At 59.8% G+C, this 15,908-nt stretch overlaps 1 protein-coding gene across 1 annotated transcript in view; it reads left to right on the forward strand.

Moving 5' to 3' along the window:
- LOC144279969 (uncharacterized) overlaps nucleotides 1-15,167 on the forward strand; it is a 37,967-nt gene extending 22,800 nt beyond the window's left edge. The window contains exons 11-20 of the mRNA XM_077841673.1: nucleotides 1,222-1,290; nucleotides 2,173-2,526; nucleotides 6,129-6,563; nucleotides 6,899-7,180; nucleotides 7,933-8,196; nucleotides 11,348-11,447; nucleotides 11,833-11,872; nucleotides 12,253-12,359; nucleotides 13,149-13,239; nucleotides 14,517-15,167. Coding sequence (XP_077697799.1) covers nucleotides 1,222-1,290; nucleotides 2,173-2,526; nucleotides 6,129-6,563; nucleotides 6,899-7,180; nucleotides 7,933-8,196; nucleotides 11,348-11,447; nucleotides 11,833-11,872; nucleotides 12,253-12,359; nucleotides 13,149-13,239; nucleotides 14,517-14,612 — 1,838 coding nt within the window. The 3' untranslated portion in view covers nucleotides 14,613-15,167. The remainder of the gene's footprint in view (nucleotides 1-1,221; nucleotides 1,291-2,172; nucleotides 2,527-6,128; nucleotides 6,564-6,898; nucleotides 7,181-7,932; nucleotides 8,197-11,347; nucleotides 11,448-11,832; nucleotides 11,873-12,252; nucleotides 12,360-13,148; nucleotides 13,240-14,516) is intronic.
- Nucleotides 15,168-15,908: the final 741 nt, after the last annotated feature.

Consider the following 15,908-nt stretch of genomic DNA (forward strand, 5'->3'; position numbering starts at 1 on the left):
GCCACTGGGCCACACTGTCACTGGGGGTGGCATTGAAAAAACACTGGGGGCTTCCCAAGCACAGCGTGAGAGCCAGTCTCCGCCCGACGCGCTCACGGTGTAAGATATGGGGACTGAACACGACTGGGCAACATTACCCGGCGCTGTTAAACACCTGCCGTGCCCTACCCCAGAGCAGGCTGCATTTCACTGTTCGTGAACATGTCACTGAAGGTGTTTGAGATCTTTTGGGGGAGCCCATGCTAGACTGATCAACTGTTCAGAGAGGGAGCATCATGTTTGGGACAGAACTGGGGCCTGGCAACCAGGACTCCTGGGTTCTATCTCAGCTCTGGGAGCAGGGTGGGGGGCTAGTGGGTTAAAGGAGGGGAAGCGGGGAGCCAGGACTCCTGGGTTCTAGTTCCAACTCTGAAAAGGGAAATTTATTTTCAGACACACCCGGGCCCTCAGACCCTTGCTGGCCAGTTGCACCATGACCCAGAGCGAACGTTCTCGGAGCGGTTGGGTAACATCAGACACTGGCTCTGCCCAGGCTGGGGTCACAGATACACACAGACGGGCCCCGATAAACAATCCAGCTATCGGAGGCAAAGCAGCAAAGAAAGCGCTAGGAGTTGTGGAGCTGCAGGACGGGCCGGGGGGCTGTGTAGGGGGCTCTCCCCTCGCAGTCAGGGCTGATCTCGGCATCTGGGGCTTTGCTGTTCCCTACTGAAACACTGAACCCCGACCGTGCCCCTTGTGCCTGTGATACCCTTCCCCACATGGCTCTCTCCAAAGGGTTCAGAATGTCCCCCTGGGGTCCCTGCCACACCCCAAAGTGCTTTGTTCCCTTCCACCTCTCTGACTCTCCCTGCACATGTCGGCTCCATTTAGGAACCGTCCTCCAGTCCTGCCCTAAAAATGCCCTCTGCGTTGCTGTGAGCTGCCAAACAGCCACTCGCCCCTCCCCAGAGGTGGCTGCATTTCACCCCTGAGGCCATAAGCCCAGTACACATGGCCCGCTAGGCACATAGGGAGAGAAATGTAACCAGTCCTTGCTCCGCCGGGCCAATCTCTGGGCTTTATTCCCTTCTGGTTAGGATGTTCTTTTACAAAGGGCTCTAGGTGTAAAATACCTGGTGAGGCAGCCGATCCCGCGGCCGGACGCCATTGCCCGGTGCAGACGAGCTGTCACCCAGAAATGCTGCAGGTGAATCATTCCCGGCCCCTTTCCCTTCCCAGGCCGGCTGAGCGCTCTGCCCTGGACGGAGATGGCCTTGGTGCTGGTCCCTGCCTTTTGCCTCCTGACCGGTGAGTAATTCACACAGACGCCACGCGCTGCCAGCCAGGGGACCGGTGGGGACCGTTTCCCCAGCCCTGGGATTGCGTCTACACTGACGGGAGGGTGCTCAGAACCGGGTTCCATCGCAGGGAAGTCCCAGCCACTCGCACCAGGGGCTCCAGTTCAAGCCTAGGGGGCGTCTGGCCTTGAATCAAAGTTGGCAACCCTAAGCTGACCCCTCACCAGTGGGGCTTGTCCTGCCCTCAGGGCCTCTTGCCCAAGGGCCAGACACCAGGTATGGGCGGTTGGGGGTGGGGGTGGGGGGCCGAACTGAGCGGGGATGAGGGGAGCACTGAGGGGCAATATGGGGACCTGAATTGAGGGGGGAAGGGGAGGTGAACTGAGGGTGGCTGGGGAGGTGAACTGAGGGTGGCTGGACTGAAGGGGGTGGCCAGGGAAAGTGAACTGAGGAGGGTTTTAGGGGGACTGAACTGAGCAGGGGTGAACTAATGGGATGCAGAGGACGGACTAGACAGAAGGGGGGCTGGGCAGATGCGGGGGAGGGGGTCAGCCTGGACTGATGGGAGAACTCGGGGGGACAGGCGTGATTTGGGGGCCTGGTGTGATTAATTGCTGGGCAGGGGATGGGCTGATGTTGGGCAGGGGGGCACCTCCAAACTCTCCTTCCCCAATTCACAGGGGAGCGCAGGCCGGGCTCTCTGTCACCCCCAAGCCAGGAGAGGGCGGGGGGCTCAGGCAGCCCCACAACACAACATCCCCGATTGTGTTTTACAGCCCCTGGTCTGGGGGATGAGCTGATGCTGGGTTCTCCCGGCGGGATCCGTGCGGGCGGGTTCCCCAACTCTCAGGGGCCGGGCGCCGGCCTGATCCCCAATTCCTGTCCCCGGCAGGCGCCTACGCCCAGCAGTGGGGCGTGAGACTCGCACCAGAGCCCCTGGTTAGAGGGACCGGCTCCTGCGTGACCATCCCCTGCTCCTTCACCTACCCCGCGGGGTGGAGGGTCTGGACCGTGATCTGGACACGGGACAAGGATCAAACCGTCTATCGCTCGGACGAGGCCCGTGTCCACACGGACTTCAAGGGGCGCGCCCGCTATCTGGGGGACCTGCAGCGCGACTGCTCCCTGCGGGTGTCGGGGCTGCGCCCCAGCGATCAGGGCACCTACCGCTTCCGCTTCCATGCAGCAGGCGATGGCAGGACGGACACGTGGAGGAGTGAGCCAGGACGGCGGCTCCGTGTCTCCGGTAACCAGGTTCCGTCCAGCACCCCCGGGTCCAGGCAGGGCCCGAGGAGAACCGCAGAGAGGGGGCCCCACACGCCAGCGCGGACACCCCGAGCAGGGCTCGTCCCCTCCAGCAGGGGGCAGCACCGGGACACGGACACACGGACAGGCGCGAGCCCGGGGGCCCGGCTCCAGCAATGTGCGGGGCCGGGTCTCTCCCCCGGCCCCACCTGCCGCCCCCCCGAGTGTCCCCCGGCCTCCCCTGCAGCTCCTGCCTCGGGGTCCTAGCGCCCCCCCCCCGGCTCCCAGCCCCGCTTGCCGGGACAGGCGGACCCTGAGCCTGCCCTTCCCCCGCAGACACTTTCATTTTCCAGCGGGACCCTCCGCTAGCACAGGGGGCCCCGCCCGCAGTCACCGCTCCTGCCCCACGCCGGACAGGGGGCAGCCCCACCCCCCACCCCCAGTGAAGCTGCAGTGAGGGGCAGCAGCAGGGGGGGAGGGGCACATGTGATGGCAGCCCCCCCACGGCCCCCACCGCAGGGGAGGCGAGGGGGCTTCCTGTACCTGAGAGGGGCCCGAGGAGCACGTGCAAGGGCAGTGGTGCGAGGTGAGTGTGGGGCAGGGGAGAAGTGGGGGGCCCCTCCCCCGGAGCTCACTGCTGCCTGTGGGGAGAGGGCTGGGGGGAAGTCCTCCTCTCTGGCCCTTGCCCCGGGCAGCCTGTCCTCATCCCCAGGCCTGTCCCACCCCTGAGCCCTCACCCCCTGCACCCCAACCCTCTGCCCCAGCCCTGAGCCCCCCTCAAACCCCTCATCCCCAGCCCCACCCCCAATCCCTCACCCCCTGCACCCCAACCCTCTGCCCTCGCCCTGAGCCCCCCCCCACCCCAAAACCCTAATCCCAGCCCCACCCCAGAGCCCTCACATTTTTACATTATTTTAAAAAGTGTCCAGTAACTCCTCCCTTAACGTGGTCATTTTCCTCCTGAAAAATGCGACTTTAAGTGAAACGATGTTAAGCGAATCCAATTTCCCCATAAGAATGAGTGTAAACGGCGGGTTAGGTTCCAGGGACTTTTTTTTTTGCTGGACAAAAGACTCTATCTATCTATCTATCTACACACACACACATACACACAGAGTATAAGTTTTAAACGAACACTTTAATACTGCACACAGTGATGATGATTGTGAAGCTCGGTTGAGGCGGTGGAGTCAGAGGGTGGGGTGGTTCCCAGGCAATGCCTTACTGCCGAATGATGAACTCGCACTCGGCTCAGCCCCCAAGGGTCAACACCTCGCTGTTAATGCAGCCTCACTCTACAAGGCAGCAGGAATGGAGGGGGGAGAGGGGAAGACAGCAGGGCAGAGAGAGACACAGAGACACACACACCCTGTGTGTGAGGGAGAGACTTTGAGACAGCAGCTGCTGCCAGCAAACCCCCTCCATTCTGAGCCCTGCTGTGTCCCCCGTCCCCCTCGTCCTCTGTGGAGATGGGGGGGCAGGAACGGGGGAGGGGGACACCCTGACTCAACTCCCCTCTTCCCCCTCCCCACCTGCACATACGGTGCCAGACAGCAAGTGTGAAAAATCAGGATGGGGGTGGGGTGTTATAGGAGCCTATCTATGGAAAAGACCCAAAAATCGGGACCGTCCCTATGAAATCGGGACATCTGGTCACCCGCCCTGCAGAGCGAGCGGGAGGCTCCCGGAGCAGCTCCCCGGCAGAGGGCAGAGGCAGCACAGGGCTGTGTGGGCAGGGACGGCTGAACTGCCGGCAGTTGGGAGCCTGACGGCGGCTGGTGCACAGGGAACTTAGGGGAGCTGATGGGGGGGCTGTCGGCCCACCCTGGCCCCACCAGCTCGCTCCAAGGGGCTGCTCTTTCTGCAGGCAGTGGGCAAAGAAAGCGGCTGCCAAACAACCCGACAAGGGAGCATTGGGCAACTTTAAACGAGCATGTTCTCGAATTCGGAGCTTCTCAAACTGTGGTCCGTGGAGCACCAGTGGTCCGCAAGCTCCATTCAGGTGGTCCGCGGCTAGTTCCCTCTCAGGTGCACTCCTGGGTGACCGCACAGGAGAGAATGAAGGGCCACCCCCTCATTAGTGGAGCTGCGCAGGCCTGGCTCTTCTAATTAGGTGCGTGGACCCCGAACAAGATGCACATGTAAGGGGAGGTGGTGGCCTTGGGGGGAATAGGGGGTTGGTAGGAGGGGGCAGTGGTGTGAGAAGAGGGGGTGGGGGGAATTTGGGACGTGCAGGGCTACGGTGGCCAGAGAAAGAGGCTCCAGGGCTGCGGCTGCTGCAGAGAGACCCCCTTCCTTCCCAGCTTCAGCTCTCTGGCTGCTGTGGCAGGGGAGAGACCCCCCCCCCTTTCGAGCCAGAGCTCAGGGGCTGCTGCAGTGAGTGGGGGAGAGAGGGAGAGACCCCCCTTCTTCCCAGTCTCAGCTTGGGTGCTGCTGCAGTGGGGGAGAGAGGAAGAGACCCCCACTCCACTCCTTCCAGTCCCAGCTTGGGGGCTGCTGCGGTGGGGGAGAGAGGGAGAGCAGCTGCTGCCAGCAAGCCCCCTCCATTCTGAGCCCTGCTGTGTCCCCCCCCCGTGGAGATGGGGGGGCAGGAACGGGGGAGGGGGACACCCTGACTCCACTCCTTCCCAGTCCCAGCTTGGGGGCTGCTGCGGTGGGGGAGAGAGGGAGAGACCCCCCCTCCACTCCGTCCCAGCCCCAGCTTGGGGGCTGCTGCGGTGGGGGAGAGAGGGCACATCCATCCCATTAGAAAGGTTAAGACGACTGATATTAAAATATGAGTTGTGTGCTTTTATGTGTAGAAGAAAAAAAGTTCATTATTATTTAGGGTTTTTTTAATATAGCACTTTTACCCAAAGTGCTTTACAATGGTTCGTTAACGATACAAACAACATTTGAAAAGATCATTAAGTGGTCCACCGAGACCCTCAGGAATTCTCAAGTGGTCCATGGAAAAACAAGTTGGAGACCCCTGCTCTGACTGATCAGCAAGGAAACAACAAAACAAGGTTAACCAGGACGACTTTAAGTGACGACTTACTGTAGATTGGCTTACAAGGGGGGAGGGGCGGTGGGGAGGGCTTGGACCTGTTCTGGGCACCACCCACCCACCCACACACCATTTCTGCCTTGCTCTGAAATGCAAGTGCTTAGAGCTGGGAGCCAGGACTCCTGGGTTCTCTCCAAACCTGGGGAAATGCACCCGCCCAAGTCAGGTCAGACCCGTTCTGGGATAACAGGAGTTGAAGTGTGTTTCTACCTGGTTGAAGCAAGATTTGTTTTCTTCTTTCAGTAGTAAAAATTGTCTCTGAATCCAGATCGTCACCCACCGGTTTCTGTCGGGTGGTTGGTTGGTTTAGCAGCATGGGGGAATCTGTCTCTCTTGTTGGATTTGTGGGATTTAAGGTTTTTGTGGCTGGGAGGGGGATGCAAATGCAAAAACCAAAGCAGGGCACTCGAATAACAGGAACGGGACAGAATTAAAAACAATCCCGCTTGGGGCTCCAGTCTGAGGCCCGACGTGTGGTGCCCCCCGCTGGCGGCTGCGCCCCTCCGGGCAGACCCAGCACTCCCCGTGTCTCAGGTGAACTTTTGCTGCTCTCCCTCCTGGCCATGAGCCCTCATTGCCGGGGCCAGCCGAGCTCCCAGGCTGGGCCATGCCCACACCCTGGGAGCTGCTCCCCGCTCTGCAGCCAGGCCGCGGCCCCTGGGAGCGCTGCCAGGCCCAGGGCCCCAGCAGGGTTCAATGGCTCCTGACCCCTCCTCTCCTCACAGACTATCTGTGCCAGCCCTCCCTGGGGCGCCGAACACAACCGGGACCCTCCCTCACCTGCTCCGTGGGGGCAACCTGCCCCCATCCCCCCTCGTGGTACAACCGAGATGGCACACGGTGGAGCCCAGGACAAACCCCGGGCGGGGCTGGGGCGTCCGAGCTGCGAATATCCCCGTCCCAGCTGGACCCCGGTGCGGCGCTGAGATGCCAGGTGGATGGATACAGGGATGAGTGTGACTCTGACCAAACACAGCCCCTGGGGACAGGTGAGGTCTGCTTCTACAGATGGCATGGTTAGAGCAGGGGGGGCGGGAGCCAGGACACCTGGGTTCTATCCCTGACATGCGGGGAGGAGGGACTACTGGTTGGAGTCGGGAACCAGGATTCCTGGCTTCTATCACCAGTTCGGGGAGGGGGGTGGTCTAGTGTGCTAAAGTGGGGGAGACTCGGTGCCAGGACTCCTGGGTTCTTTCCCCAGCTCAAAAACTCTCACCTGGCTTTACCAAATATTCTTGCCTGTGGCACTGGACAGGGAAGGACATGCCCCTTTCTTCAGTCCCGGGGCCCCGCTGACAAACTCTCTCCCAACTTTCGCCCTCAGTTACCCCCAACGTGCCCAGGGTCGAGGTTTCGTGGCCGGCACAGAAGGCAGCACTAAGGGAAGGTGACGGTTTTATCCTGTGCTGCCAGGCTGCTGCCCTGCGGCCCATCGCCAGGTACGTCTGGTCCCGCGGGGGCGTGTGGCTGCCAGAAACCAGGCAGGATTTACGTGTTGAGAAGGCAGCTGTCTCCGACAGAGGGAGCTACGCGTGCGGGGTCTGGGTGTCCGGCCCCGGCTGGGGGTATCTGAGCCTCTCTGCGAGGGAATCGGTCGAAGTTCAGCGTAAGCAGCGAGGAGGGCTGACGAGAGCCTCCTCCCTTGCACCCCCGATACTCCCCACACGGCCTCCTGGAGCAGCCTCGCGTGACCTCATCTCATCCCCCCTGCTTTGCCCGTGCCTCATATTCCGCCCCGCCTCCTAATAACCGGGTTTGCTCAACCCAGTGCTGCTGGCTCTGGGCTGGGCCTCCTGCTCCTCTGCATCGCTCATGTGGCTGGGCCCAGCAGAGACAAATTCAGTTTGTGTCCCCCCTGCCCACCTGTCCCTGGGCCCCAGCCCCCTTTGGGCCACTGCCCATCCCCCCACCTGTCCCGGAGCCCCATTCCACACTGAGCTCGGCCCTGTCCCCTCCCACCGTCCCGGGTGTCCAGCCGCCTCTGTGCCAGGCCCTGCCCCTCCATCTGCCTTGTGTCCCCGGACCCCTCTGGGACAGTCTCTGCCCCCCTCCGCCCCCAGCTGCCCCTGACCCCCAGCCCCATATGGACCACGCCCTGTACCACCCCTCACCTTCTCCAGGCGCCCAGCTTGCTTTGGGCCAGACCCTCTCCCCCGCAACTGCCCTGTGCTCCCAGACCTTTCTGGGGGACTCCTCCCCCATATCCCCATGCCACCCTGCCTGTTCTCGCCCCCCTGGAGCCACATGGGCCAGGCCCTGCCCCTCACCCCCTGCCCTGGATCCCTTCCCCCCTCTGGGCCAGGTCCCCCCACTCTGTCTTTCTCCGTTCACGCCCCGTGTCTCCGTCTCTCCCCCCAGACTCCCCCACAGGTGTCCATGTTACGGCAGCGCCGGGCACCAGCCCGCAGGCAGGGGAATCGGTGACGCTAACGTGCAATTACACCAGCAGCCTCCCCGCCCCCAACTCCTACACCTGGTACCGGGGCGGTCGGCAGCTGGGGGGATCCCGGCAGGAAATGGTGTTGAAGAACATCACGGCGGAGCAGGCTGGGGAGTATCGCTGCCAGGCCGACAATGGGATCGGCCAGTCCCCATCCCCCCCCATCAACATCACCGTCCTGTGTGAGTGCCGGGGACGTGAGAAAAGAGACCTCCGGGGTGGGGGAGGGGCGGGGATTGTGTCTTTGTGCCGTAGGCCCAGCGGGGGAGGGTCATTGTGGCGATCGCGGTGGATCACGAGCTCACCAGGAGCTCCCAGCGCCACGGTGGCCAGCAGGTCTAGCGCCATCCCGGGGTGCAGGGACAGGGCAATCTGGAATCGAGCAGAGAGGGGATTTTACCTCTGGATCTCGCCCTGGTGCAACCACGTCTGGGATCCTGTGCCCAGTTCTGGGACCCGCACTCCCAGGAGTTGGTGATCAGCTGGGGAGGGGTCAGAGAAGAGCCATCAGAAGGAGTCAGGGGTTGGAAAACCTGCCCTAGGGTGAGAGACTTCAGGAGCTCCGTCTGTTTAGCTGAACCAAGGGAAGGGGAAGGAGTGACGTGAGTCCCGTCTACAAGATCCTACACGGAGAAGAGAACGTGAAAAAAAAAAAGAAAAAAAAAGGCTAATGTAGTGCAAATCTTTAAAAAAGGGAAGAAGGAGGATCCTGGGAACCACAGGCCAGTGAGCCTCACTTCAGTCCCCGGAAAAATCATGGAGCAGGTCCTCAAAGAATCAATCCTGAAGCACTTACATGAGAGGAAAGTGATCAGGAACAGTCAGCATGGATTCACCAAGGGAAGGTCATGCCTGACTAATCTAATCGCCTTCTATGATGAGATAACTGGCTCTGTGGATGAAGGGAAAGCAGTGGATGTATTGTTTCTTGACTTTACCAAAGCTTTTGACACGGTCTCCCACAGTATTCTTGTCAGCAAGTTAAGGAAGTATGGGCTGGATGAATGCACTATAAGGTGGGTAGAAAGTCGGCTAGATTGTCAGGCTCAACGGGTAGTGATCAATGGCTCCATGTCTAGTTGGCAGCCGGTATCAAGTGGAGTGCCCCAGGGGTTGGTCCTGGGGCCGGTTTTGTTCAATATCTTCATAAATGATCTGGAGGATGGTGTGGATTGCACTCTCAGCAAATTTGCGGATGATACTAAACTGGGAGGAGTGGTAGATACGCTGGAGGGGAGGGATAGGATACAGAGGGACCTAGACAAATTGGAGGATTGGGCCAAAAGAAATCTGATGAGGTTCAATAAGGATAAGTGCAGGGTCCTGCACTTAGGACGGAAGAGCCCAATGCACAGCTACAGACTAGGGACCGAATGGCTAGGCAGCAGTTCTGCGGAAAAGGACCTAGGGGTGACAGTGGACGAGAAGCTGGATATGAGTCAGCAGTGTGCCCTTGTTGCCAAGAAGGCCAATGGCATTTTGGGATGTATAAGTAGGGGCATAGCGAGCAGATCGAGGGACGTGATCGTCCCCCTCTATTCGACATTGGTGAGGCCTCATCTGGAGTACTGTGTCCAGTTTTGGGCCCCACATTACAAGAAGGATGTGGATAAATTGGAGAGAGTCCAGCGAAGGGCAACAAAAATGATTAGGGGTCTGGAACACATGAGTTATGAGGAGAGGCTGAGGGAACTGGGATTGTTTAGTCTACGGAAGAGAAGAATGAGGGGGGATTTGATAGCTGCTTTCAACTACCTGAAAGGGGGTTCCAAAGAGGATGGATCTAGACTATTCTCAGTGGTGGCAGATGACAGGACAAGGAGTAATGGTCTCAAGTTGCAGTGGGGGAGGTTTAGGTTGGATATTAGGAAAAACTTTTTCACTAGGAGGGTGGTGAAACACTGGAATGCGTTGCCTAAGGAGGTGGTAGAATCTCCTTCCTTAGAGGTTTTTAAGGTCAGGCTTGACAAAGCCCTGGCTGGGATGATTTAATTGGGGATGGGTCCTGCTTTTGAGCAGGGGGTTGGACTAGATGACCTCCTGAGGTCCCTTCCAACCCTGATATTCTATGATTCTATGAACGTTGATAATGGGCCTGGTGGCCGAGCAGACAGAGATCCAGGGGCTGGTAGCTGAAGCTAGACAAATTCAGACTGGCAATGAGGTGCAAATGTTGAAGAGGGAGGAGAATTTGCCATTGAAAGAATGATCTCCGGACGTGGTGGATTCTCCATCCCGGGGAATGTTTAAATCACTCTGGGATGTTTTGCTAAAGGATCAGCTCTCGTTCAAATGGGAATGAATTCAGGGGAGTCCTGAGGCCTGTGTCACCCAGCTGGTCCTTCTGCCCTCAGATTCTATGGATCATCCTTCCCTTGGCCCATCGCTGCCTTTGCCCAAGGTGTCGGGGAGGCTGGCTGTAATTCCTCCAGCCCTTTAATCAAACAGGCAGGGGCTGGACTACGTCTCCCATGGTGCACCACAGCCATGAATTCCAATGAAGCGCCCCTCCCCGCACCAAGAGGGGACCAGGTGGTGCGTCGTAGGAGATGTAGTTCAGCCGGACAGCCCGGCCGACAGGGGAGACTGAGGCACAGGAACTGCAAGTCTCATGATGCACCACACCGAAGGACTCCTAGGACACACATGGAATGATGGGATTTTGTGAGATCTTGGTTTTCGTTGAAAAAAAACAAAATTTCTAGTAGAGCTGGCCAGGAAATGGATTTTTTTTCCCAAGTGGGAAAGCTCCACTTTTCATAGAAATGTCAAAAACCGAAATATTTCAATTGAAAATGGCCTGATGGGAGTTGTAGTTTGAGTGCCTTGTGCTTCCATTCTCTTCTGTGGGCCAGGATCTATAGCCAGACTATATCTCCCATGATGCACCTTGGCGTAGGATTCCTGTGATGCACGCCCTTCCCTCACCAAGAAAGGAGCTGGTGGTGCGTCATGAGAGATGTAGTCCAGACAGACACCTTAGCCTATAGTGGAGAATGAGGCTACAAGGCTCTGAAACTACATCTCCCATGATGCACCCTGGGTATGGATTCCTATGAGGATCCCTTCCCATCACCAAGAGGGGAGATAGTGGTGCATCATGGGAAATGTCATCCCCCTGGGCAGCACAGCCTAGAGAGGAGGCTGGGGGCGCTGGGACGGGAGGGCTTCGCGTCTGAGCATGAGGTCTGCTGACTCCAAAGCCACCACGTGTAATGATCCAGCCCCATGCAGCCTCACTGTGGGCTTGTTACCCGGCTGCCGTCCCTCAGCAAATGGGGTTCAAAAATTTGCTGCAGGGTTGATCCAAGAACCCTCCTTTCTCCTTTCCAGCCACCCCCCGTGTTTGGGCTCCCGCCTACATCCTGGCACCTGCAGTTGCGCTCGTCCTGCTGCTGCTGCTGGTGGGGCTGGTCGGCGTCATAGCGTGGAGGTATTTGCGCTTGCTTTGCAAACCGGTGATATCCGCGTCTCGGGTCGTCTGGCCATCCCCAGCTCCTCCCGCCTGGCCTTTGCCGGAGAACCCCGCGCAATCCGGGAGTGAGAATTGCAGAGCCAGTTCGGCTGCACGGAAACCCAGTCTGGGGGAGGTGATTGAATGGTGGAGGTTGGGTCCCACACAGATACCTGACACCCGCAGGGGCCTGGGAAGGGCTGGGTGGCCTCCTGCTTACACGGCTGGGCTGGTGGTCAGGAGAGCAGGGGTCAAGCCCAGGCAGGAGGTTCTATTTTGTGGGAGCCTTTGTCCTGTTCCTTCCCCTCCTGAACCGAAGCAGATGTCGTTTTGCCTCTGAGCTGTTGGTCTCCTTTATTTGTAGGAAGAGGCGGAGCAAACGCCCGGGACTGAGCAGCGATCCGGTAAGTGCATCTATAGGGCTGGAAGCCAGGACACCTGGGTTCTTTCCCCAGCTCTGGGAGGGGAGTGGGGTCTAGTGGGCGAGAGCAAGAGGTGCTGGGAGCCAGGACGCCTGGGTTCTATCCCCAGCTCTGTTGCTGTCTCACTGCATGACTTTAGATGAGCTCTGTCCCTCAGTTTACCCCTCCATAAAAGAGTATTATAAAATTCCACTCCTTGTCCCCTTCCCACCCCCGTCCCCGAGCAGGACAGAAGGTCTTTCCAATTCCCTGGGTAGTTTATCGGGGGCGGGGAGGGTCTGTGTGCATTTTCCTTTGTTGTTAGACATCACTGAGCAGTCCCAGAGCAGTGGCTCGTGGCCTCACTTCTCCCTGCCTTGCAGGACCAGCCGGGCCCGGGGCAGACCCCGATGTCTGAACGCATCTATGAGAACACCCAGCACTATGGCATGGGGAAGCCAGACCGCATGGCCCCACCCGCAGCCCCCAGGTAACAGCCGGGCCTGGCTGTGAGCTACTGTGTAGGGGCTGAGTGTGGGGCGGTGCCCACATGTTAGGAGAGCGTGGCCAAGGCTGAGCTTGATACACCTCCCGCTGGGGTGTAGGTCAGTGTGTGTGTGTCCCTGGCGCCCCCTGCTGGAGGGATGAGCCCTGTTTGGGGCAGGGGCTGGATCAGAGCCAGCACTCCCTGGACAGGGGTCCACAACCATTTTCTGTTGCGCCCTCCCTTACCCATAATGGAAACTGTCCGTGCCCCACCCCCGTCCCCTGCCGGGAGTGGGGTCAGAACTGCAGTCGGGAGCTGGGGTTGGGAGCAGGGCTGGAGCTGCGGCAGGGGAAGAGTGGGGCTGGGTGGTGTTCCCTCCCTGCCCCCCCATGGGGGCTGGCCCGGCTGCACTGCCCCGAGAGTTCCTCCATGCCCTCCTAGGGTGGTGTGCCCCACAGTTTGGGGACCGCTGCTCTAGAAGGGAAAGGCCCCTTCTTTGCCCTCCTCCCTCCCGAGGAAGCCAGTCCCCCACTCCGGGGCTGGACTGGAGCCAGTGTCCCCTAGAGGGGAAAGGCCACATTTCCCATTCTCCAAATCCATGACTCATGTCTGGTCTGGGGTGCGTTAGCCCAGGGGTCCACCCCCAGCCACTGACCCACAGGGGTTGTACGCTGTTGACTGACGCAGCCTGTCCAATCCCCAGCCACGGCACTGCAGCCGACCCAATGCTAGCCACCCAAATGCCCTTGGGCCATCCCCAGCCCCCCATAACGTTCTCTCTTTCCGTGGCAGCGCGCCCACCGAGGTGTGCCCGGGCTCTCCGGATGGCACCAGGGAATCCCACATCTACAGCCAGCCCATGAACACTGGCAAAGTACCGCAGGTGAGAGACTCATTCCTCTGTGAATCCAGTGGTTAGAGCAGGGGGGCTGGGAGCGTGGACTCCTGATTTCTATCCCCAGCTCTGGGAGGGGAATGGGATCTAGTGGTTAGAGCGGGGGCAGGGGGCTGGGAGCAAGGACTCCTGGGTTCTATCCCTGGCTCTGGGAGGGCAGTGGGGTCTAGTGGTTAGAGTGGGGGCAGGGGGCTGGGAGCCAGGACTCCTGGGTTCTATCCCTGGCTCCGGGAAGGGAGGGGGGTCCAGTGGTTAGAGCGGGGGCAGGGGGCTGGGAGCCAGGACTCCTGGGTTTTATTCCTGGCTCCAGGAGGGGAGGGGGGGGTCCAGTGGTTAGAGTGGGGGCAGGGGGCTGGGAGCCCAGGACTCCTGGGCTCTATCCCTGGCTCTGGGAGGGCAGTGGGGTCTCGTGGTTAGAGTGGGGGCAGGGGGCTGGGAGCCAGGACTCCTGGGCTCTGTCCCGGCTCTGCCCCCTGTGAGATCAGCTCCCAGCGGCAGCGAAACCAGACTGGGCTGGGCGCTCTGGGTCAGGGTGAGCACAGCTGTGGGGCAGGGCAGGGGGCATCGCCCAGCAGCTGGAGGGCAGAGCAGTGGGCGGGACGCTGAGTGACGGGGCTGGTGGGTGACATGAAGAGGCGAGCGCCTTGCAGGGGGGTCTCTGTGTCGCCGGGGGCAGCGGGACAAGCCCTGGGCAGCTGGCGTGTGTAGCAATATCTCGTCCACCGGCTGGGACAGGGAATGGGGCCTGGGGCCTTTCCCCTGTAGGGGGCGCCAGCTCTGATCCAACTGCTGCTGCCTGAGTAGCAGCATTGCCGTGAGCTGGTGCAGTTGCTCCATTCGATGGCAGAAGGAGCAGAGCTGTTACCCCCAAGGGGAGCTAAAGGAGTTGCTCCATTACCCAGCAGCAGTGGTAGGGCTGTTATCCTCCATGTGTGTCTCCCATTACGGAGGTGACGCCCTCAGCCGACGTGTTTTGTGTCGATATAAGGGGTCTCCAGAAGGCCCAATGTAATGATCATCAAGGCTAAAATTGTGCGGGGGGAGGAGTTGTTTTTTAGGAGACAGCGTTGCCTAGTGGATAGAGCACTGGCCTGAGACACAGGACGCCTGGGTTCTCTTCCTGGCTCTTCCACCTGCCTGTTGGGTGACCTTGGCTAAGTCACTTCCCCATCCGGTGCCTCAGTTTCCCCAGCCGTGCTTTGAGCTCTGCTGATGTAAAGCTCCCCGTCAGAGTCGGGCGTTGTCATTATTATTCTTTACCCTAGAGTGACCCAGACGAGGTCCACTACGCGGCCGTCCAGCTTCAGCCTCCCACCCGGAGAGCGGAGCCTACCTGCGAATACGCTGTTATTAAGCGCTAGGATCCAGCTGCGGCTCACCTGACACTTCCCCCTACGGCCGCCAGCCAGCTGCACATGCTTGCTGCTTGCGCCGGCTTCTCAGCTAGGGATCCCGCAAGGCGGCGGAGGGGCAATGAGGAGGCACAAGACAAAGAGATTTCCAAGGCCAGAAGGGGCCAGTTTCATCGGCTGTGTGACCCCCCACATTCAGAGGCGACCTCCAGTGGAATCCTGCATCCGGCTGCGCGGCCCCCCAGTCCCCGACGCACAGAGATCACTTGGGGAGGGGTCAGAGAAAAGCCAGGAGAATGACTCAAGGATTGGAAGGCAGGCCGGAGTCAGACTCCAGGCGCTCAGTTTATCCAGCGTCACACGGAGAAGGTTGAGGGGTGACTCAGTCCTCTCTAGAAATATCCCCCCCGGGGAACAGAAATCTGGCGAGAGCGGGCCCCTCAATCTAGCAGGCCAAGATCCGGCGGGCGGGAAGTTGAAGCTAGACATATTCAGACTGGAAATAAGGTGGGAATTTATAACAGGGAGGGGAATTAACCCTGGGAACAATCTACCCAGGGCTGAGGCGGGTTCTCCGTCAGGGATGCCACTTATCCGGTTTTCACCCGGACAGTCTGGGTTTCGGCTTGTGTGTCCAGACGCCATGTGACAGCCCTGATGTCCGTTTTCTTTGATCTGGGGGGGAAAGAGGTGAAGCAGGGGCGGGGCCTTGAGGGAAGAGGCGGAGCAGGGGCGTGGCTTTGGGGGAAGAGACAGGGCAGGAGCGGGGCCTTGGGGAGAAGAGGTGGAGCAGGGATGAGGCCTGGGGGCAGAGGCTGAGAAGGGGGCGGGGCCCTCAGGGAAGAGGCGGAGCACAAGGCGGGGCCTCGAGGGAAGAGGCAGTGCAGGGGGTGGGGCTTTGGGGGTCCAGTTACCAGCCATTGGAAAGGTGGAAACCCTGTTCTCCATTGTTGGCAATTCTGCCCTCGAGATGGGATGTTTTGCTTCAAGGGCGGCCCTTGTTCAGCCACTGATGAATTCAGGGCAGCCCCACGGCCTGGGCGACACACGAGGCCAGGCTGGGTGATCTCCCCACCCCCGTCTGAGCTCAGAATCTGGGAATTAGGCTCTAAATTCAGAGGTTTGCTGGATCTGGATTCTTAGAGGTGGCCCCGTAAATGGGGCATTCAAGGGGGTGGCACAGGGATCGGAGGGTGGAGGGAGGCACTAAGGCACAGCTCCTGGAAGGCGTTTTGGTGCCTGACTCCCCTGGGGCTTCAGCCCCACGGAAGGGCTGTTTCTGTCGCTTCCCATTGACTCAATAGA

The sequence above is a fragment of the Eretmochelys imbricata genome, chromosome 24, assembly GCF_965152235.1.
Source record: "Eretmochelys imbricata isolate rEreImb1 chromosome 24, rEreImb1.hap1, whole genome shotgun sequence".
In the NCBI taxonomy this organism is placed as follows: domain Eukaryota; kingdom Metazoa; phylum Chordata; order Testudines; family Cheloniidae; genus Eretmochelys; species Eretmochelys imbricata.